Source organism: Babylonia areolata, chromosome 25 (assembly GCF_041734735.1).
Source record: "Babylonia areolata isolate BAREFJ2019XMU chromosome 25, ASM4173473v1, whole genome shotgun sequence".
In the NCBI taxonomy this organism is placed as follows: Eukaryota; Metazoa; Mollusca; class Gastropoda; order Neogastropoda; family Buccinidae; genus Babylonia; species Babylonia areolata.
Genome location: NC_134900.1, coordinates 30,916,188 through 30,923,396, shown reverse-complemented (window position 1 = coordinate 30,923,396; position 7,209 = coordinate 30,916,188). Strand labels below are relative to the sequence as shown.

At 40.1% G+C, this 7,209-nt stretch overlaps 1 protein-coding gene across 1 annotated transcript in view; it reads left to right on the top strand.

Moving 5' to 3' along the window:
- Positions 1–2,741: 2,741 nt before the first annotated feature.
- The window catches only part of LOC143299462 (importin-9-like), a 30,289-nt gene continuing 25,821 nt past the window's right edge, over positions 2,742–7,209 (top strand). The window contains exons 1-3 of the mRNA XM_076612679.1: positions 2,742–2,877; positions 5,804–5,952; positions 6,961–7,162. Coding sequence (XP_076468794.1) covers positions 2,742–2,877; positions 5,804–5,952; positions 6,961–7,162 — 487 coding nt within the window. The remainder of the gene's footprint in view (positions 2,878–5,803; positions 5,953–6,960; positions 7,163–7,209) is intronic.

The following is a 7,209-nucleotide window of genomic DNA, read 5'->3' as shown; positions in this document are numbered from 1 at the left end:
CACCGATACAGCCCCATTCCTTTCTCACCCACCAACAATCGCAGACAGACACACATGGCATGAAAACTAATCATAACAACTGTAAAAAAAAAAAAGTGAGTTTTGAAAGCTGATTTGAATGAGGACAAAGACTGAACGTGTGGGACAGAATAAGGGAGTTTGTTCCAGATGACAGGTCCAATGAAAGGGAAACCATGTTCCACATGGAGTTTCTTTCGCCTGTCTGGTATGCGAAAAATGCAAGTGTCACATGAGGAATGCAGAGACCGAGGCGGAAAATAGATCTGGAGGAGTTCCTGGGGACAAGGAGGAGCAGAGGCCAGAGATAACATTATAACAAATAGTGGCAATCTTACGTTGAATTCTGAAAGAAACAGGCAGCCAGTGCAGTTCTGCAAGGAGGGGAGAGATGTGGTCGCGTTTGCGTACCTTGTAGACAAGGCGGGCAGCACAATTCATCACTTACTGAATTTTTTCAAGGTACTTCTGGGGGAGACCTGCTGACAGAGAATTGCAGTAATCTATCCGTGAGAGAACAAGGGATGTAACAAGGGTCTTTGTTGGTCAAGAGTAAAAAAAATAGTCTGATAGAAGCCATGCTGCGGATTTCAAGGTAGGCAACTTGGCAATTTTTTTAAACCTGATCTTTCATTGAAAGCTTACTGTCAACGACAATGCCAAGATTACGAGTTTTGCTGGAAAGGGGGATATTTTTCTGTCCTTCAAGACTGAGGCAGAGAAGACGGAAGTTCTGACGGGATGGAAGAGTCAATAAGAATTACTTCAGTTTTATCCTTATGAAACAATGGACTGAGTTACGATGCGGAAACAATGGACTGAATGAGACACTGTACTGAGTTATGAAACAATGGACTGAGACACTGTACTGAGTTATGAAACAATGGACTGAATGAGACAATGGACTGAGTTATGAAACAATGGACTGAGTAAAAGCTTCACAGCTTTTTTTTTTTTTTCCCCTATCCCCTATATTCTATAGACACTGCTGCTGCTGCTACTACTACTACACTACTACTATAACTACTACTATACTATAAAACTAAACAATCTGCCCCAATGACCCTGTCGTGGAAAGGTTGCATGGAAAACGGTTAGATCTGCCGCACACTTGTCAGATATGTTAATGATGATGATGATGATAATAATAATAATAATAATAAATATTCATTAGTTATCATCACAAGTGAGCATTTCAAATGTGCCATGTGCACTTTGCTTCAATGCAGCAACAGGATCGAAGAACTTGATGGATTTTATTTGAGTACCAAGTGTTAAATGAACACCCACATGCGACAGCACATATACTTTACAGTTTTTACATAAAAAAAAAGAAATACACTGGTATTTGCAGTTTACCAAAGAACACTGTTCATTAACACACAACAGGAAAGCCACACATGCCAGACTGGTATTTAAGCACCAGTTTTAAGAGAGATAATGCAACATCTAGGAAATAATGTGAAATTCTTCAAACCATTGTTTCAATGATTTAAAAACAACAACAAAAAAACGAAAAAAACAAACCCAAAAACAAACACAAAACTAGGAACCCCCAAAAAGTTGGACTAAGACGGTGTGTAGGTGAAATAATCTTTTTTTCTCTTCTTTTTTGGTGGTTATTTATCAGATTTTACTATTCAGCACATCCAAATATATAAGACAGACTCAGGAGCAATAGATTATTGTTCATATGCTCAGTCTCAGCTTACATCTGTTAGACAGCAGCATAACGCAACGCACTAACGCACCAATGTGTGTGTGTGTGTGTGTGTGTGTGTGTGTGTGTGTGTGTGTGTGTGTCTGTGTGTCTGTGTGTGTGTGAAATGATTTCTTCCGAAGGATTTTCACAGAAGACAACACTTTTGATGCCATGGGTTCGTTTTTCACTGAGTGCGCCAGGTGGGTCTGGCACACGGGATCTCGTCAGGCTTATCGTTTATCATCCGAATGGTCACGTAGACGCTCAGAATGATTTTCCAGTCAAACTTGGGGGGGGGGGGGGGGGGGGGGGCGAGAGCGGGATTGAACCTCACAGACACTGTAATGGTAGATAACTTGAGTGTCTTATTTTATTTTATTTTTTTAGAGATGTGCTCATGTTCAAGCGTCAAGTGTGGTGTGTGTGTGTGTGTGTGTGTGTGCGTGTGCCAACATGAAGCAAACTTTCAATGGAAGGGAAACAACACAGGCTCCTAGAGTGACCGTTTTCCTACACGCAGTTTTTCCCCCCTTAGACCATGGACTGCACAAATATCACGCAGAATCTCACGATGAGTGTCTCAATCATTCTGCCATCTTTTCTCCATCCCAACCCCCACCCTCCTCACACATTTTCCTTATCCCTTTCTTCTCTTCCCTCAACCCTTTCTTCCAACATAAAATTTGCCGCAAAACGATGAGATGCTCTTTTATGTCTGGCATTCAACCAATAACAGTGTTGGTCTGCCATTGCTTAATGTTTGACAGTGCGACGGCTGGTGAAAAGCCTAGCAGACGACAGGGATTCTTCATTATGTAAATAAAAGTCGTGACCACAGTTCTTATGTTCTAGTAGGAAATGAAACATAAAATTTAATCTAATGAGGCGAATCGGTTGAACAACAACAGTTATGAGAAATACGTGTTGTAGTTTCATTTTCCATCATGTCTTTTATCCAACTGTTCATTTAACATTGCGTTCCGTTTCCTGATCACTACTATTCATGTCACATGTGTGCAAAATGGCGGGAGCGAGTGGCGATAGAAACGAGTCGTTGAAAGAAACGATTTTAGAAAGTTTGACTGCAATTCTTTCGCCTGATCATGTCACAAGATCGAATGGGGAGGATCAGATCAAAGCTCTTGAAGTTACGGAAGGTAATACTAGGGTTTTGCTTGTTGCTGTCTTTATGCGATGGGACCGTCTCAGTCTGTCAGTTATCACATGGCCCATGGCTGATCATGATGGGGGCTCTTAGTCTTAATAGATCTCGACAATGCAACTGACATGTTAGCATCAGTCATTTGGTGAAACTGCCACACATATTGAGCTATGAGTCTTAATAGATCTCGACAATGCAACTGACATGTTAGCATCAGTCATTTGGTGAAACTGCCACACATATTGGGCTATGAGGAGAGTAAAGAGGGGAAAGAGTGATAGGTGCTACTGTCGTCTGGCGACGACTTCGGTTTTCATTTGCTGATTTAGGTTTCAAGTCTTCATTGTAGGCACACTTTCAAGTAATAATTATGCTATTATAACACTTCGTGGCTGGAAGAGTGCATTGCGTGTAATATATTGGTAAACTGAAAAAAAATATGGATAACAATTCTTTACATTGATTTTTTGTCATACATCTGGCTTGCATCACCTCAGAGACATGTTAGCCCAGCATATGCAGGGTTTCATTGAGTTAATATTTCTTTTTAACTCCATCACCCCAGTGCCAAATATTTTAGACTCAACGTTCTCAGTCACACACTTTGGTTCATGTCAAAACAGCACAATGGACTTGTTCACTTCAAACTCGGTCAGGGTGCAAAGGCTGTCATTGTTCTGATGCACAGGAAACTGACTACAGGCGTGCGGCTGTCAAGTTTTGTCAATATGTGATAAATGGTCTTTTTAGCATGACCCCATGTCAACTAAAGTTGTCTATGGCGGTGGACTGTCTGGTCGACTAAGGTTGCTTATGGTGGAAAAAGAGTGAAATAAGAAAAGAAAAACTGGTAAAGGGAAAAAAACTGGATGGCACATCTGTTTTGAGGCTTTTACTGACTGAAAAGCCACAAAACATGTACGTTCGGTGGCCATGCAGGTAACAAAACACTACAATTCTAATTGAAATAATTAGTATGGCAGTTTCATTGATCAACAGGATACCTATCCACAACTAAAGAAAAGAGCTTTTGACATGCTCTCTTATCCTTTGCCTGTTTGTGAAGCAGCATTCATTCCCACTGAAAATGAAACTATTAATTGCTGTTGTGATATTCTGTTCGCTCTTTTGCGCAAACAATATCACACCAGTAGCTGTATCACTGTTTAGGTTTTCTTTGATTATTGGATTGTTGAATGGGATGCATTGATTGTTGAATATTACAGACATTTCATGACAGGCAAATGGAAATGAAGCTACATAATATATATATATAAATATATATATATATATATATATACCTGTATACAAGGGTGGTCTGCTAACTTTAACAGTTTAAGTAGTAAGTCATTAGCCTAAACACCCATCAAGCAAACTGGAAACCACAAAGAACAATTGAAGACTGATGATTGTTGCCAAATGCTGTTTTGTTCTATAAGCTAAACTGATATATAGTTGAATTAATATTTTACAAAATCTCCCACTCTGGTTTTGTTTTATTTCTTTGTAGCAATGTGACTCAGTGAGGCTTATGTTGTCATCTATACCCATGATGGATGATTCCATATGATATAGCTATGATAGGACTACTGAAATGGCATATTGAAACAGCTTCCTGGTGAAAGATATGACAGCAAATCAAATGCAGAATGGGAACATGTTGAAACAGTACCATGAGAACTGTGTGACAAAAGTCTTGACATAATTTGGATTCCCTGCATGGGTATCTGCCAGAATCCTCTTCTTGTGCCCGTAGCCCAGTTTTAACTTTGCCAAGCTTTCATGCAGTGATACAATTGAACGAATCCCTTTTTGAATGGATAAAAACTTTATTAAAGTGGATGATATCCAGTTTTATTCTTCAAAGCTGATGAGATCCAGATTTATCCCTGTCATTGTCATTACATTCATCATTTGTATTGTAGTACTCTTTTTGTCACAATAGATTTCTCTATGTGAAATCCGGGTTGCTCTCCCCAGGGAGAGTGTTGGTACAGAGAGCACCACCCTTTTTTTTTTCTTTTTTTTCTTCCTGCCAGCAGTTTTTTTGTTTGTTTTCCTGTCAGAGTGGATTTTTCTACAAAATTTTGTCAGGGAGTATCCTTTTGCTGCCGTGGGTTCCTTTATGTGCACCAAGTGCGTGCTGCACACAGGACCTCAGTTTATCGTCTCATCCAAATGACTAGCGTCTAGACCACCACGCAAGGTCTAGTGGAGGGGGAGAATATGCTTGTGACTGTGCCAGGATTTGAACCAGTGCGCTCAGATTCTCTCGCTTCCTAGGCGGATGTGTTATCTCTGGCTCTCGGCCATCAAATGAATCATCAAACAAGAAATCTTTATCCCTGGCCATAATCATTTGTGCAGCCTGCTATGTGCTGTAAATACTCTAACTGGGACCATTATATCTGCTTGTCAAACTTTTTTTTTACCCTTCTTTTGTGTATGACAATGTGGCAAACCCATTTGCATGAGAATGAGCCTTGTATGTTGTCTAATAAACAAATCATTATTGAGAAGAAAAGGGGGTAATCCTCCACACATATGCTCGTTTGTATAGTATTTTTATACTACTAACAAATCAAGTCTTCAGACAATTAGTTTTTTTAGTGCTGATTGAACCAAACTTGTACAAAGGAAAAATATCTTTGGAAGTGCTTTGTAGTTTGTGCTGTCAACTGACAGCTTATGCTTATAGGCATGGAATAGATTAAACATGAGAGATGATTTGGTGTCTTAAGGCATGTTTTAGTTTCACTTTCAGGTCAAAGACATGTATCTAATACTGTAATAGTAATAATTTTATGAATAGTATTTTTTTTAATGCTCTTGGAACTAATTATCTTTGTTAAAGTTGTATTATGTTTTTGGCATATTGTGAAATTATGTCATTAATATGATGTATTTATAACTTGTTTCAGAGTTCGGGGTGTTCCTGGCTGAAATAACCGTAGACCCCAATGGACCTCTTGCCATCAGGCAGTTAGCGTCTGTCTTGTTGAAGCAGTATGTCCAGTCCCATTGGTCAGAGCAGTCGGACAAATTCCGTGTGCCAGAAACAACAGAAGCGGTGAGCTGATTAAAGATCGTTTTCCCTTACACTAAAATACATAATTACATGTTTGTGCACATCTGTGCATTTTTCGTAGATATGTATGCAAGTTATTGATTGTGCTGTTATGCTTTTTAGGGTGGTGGGTGGGTTCTTGATGAAAAATAAAGGTGATTTGAGAGAGTGGACATTGAGCAATAGATGCTGTACTTATAAAAATGATTTACTAGAAGCTATGGTGCGGCCTTCTGAAAAAAGATAAAAATGATTTTGAACCAGAAGTTACAGTGTAGCTTTCTGAAAAAAGGAATGAAATGTCTTGAGTTAAATGTTTTTTGATCACCAGAACAAGTCAGTTATAATTTTCATATTCAATAATGATAATCAAATCTGGGGTCTCAAACTGCATGTGTGCAAATCTGCTTTCACTGATGTCTTGGTGTTGACATGTGGTGAGTGTGTGTGCTTGCTTTGTCATTGACACATACCGTTTGTCATGCTTTAAATCTTGATTATCCTGCTAGTTTTTGTAATCATTCAAGGCATTTTCTGATATTGGTATTAATTGATCATGATTGGTGCAGTAGCCAAGTGGTTAAAGCGTTGGACTTTCAGTCTGAAGGTTCTGGGTTCAAATCTCGGTAATGGCGCCTAGTGGGTAAAGGGTCCGATCTCCCAGGTCAGCATATGTGTAGACCTGCTTGTGCTTGAACCCCCTTCGTGTGTATACACAAGAAGAAGATCAAATACGTATGTTAAAGATCCTGTAATCCATGTCAGCGTTCAGTGGGTTATGGAAACAAGAACATACCCAGCATGCACATCCCCAAAAACAGAGAATGGCTGCATACATGGCGGGCTAAAAATGGTCATACACGTAAAAGCTCACTCGTGTATGTACAAGTGAATGTGGGAGTTACAGCCCACAATTGAAGAAGAAGGTGTTAATTGTCAGGGGTCCAGTGCTAAAGGGGTTATGAATACCCATTCTTATTATTATTACTTTATTATATATGTTATTTCCAGGCGAAAGCTCGAATTCGTCAGATTCTACCCGTGGGGCTGTCGGAATCCATCAGCAAAGTTCGGTCCAGTGTTGCCTATGCCGTGTCTGCCATTGCCCACTGGGACTGGCCGGAGCACTGGCCCCAGCTGTTCCCGCTTCTGATGCAGGGACTGACCAGTGGTCAGCCTGACGCCGTGCATGGTGCCATGAGGGTCCTGTCAGGTGGGTGCAGGGACTGGAGGGTCAGTCTGTAGTGTGTGGGAGGGCTG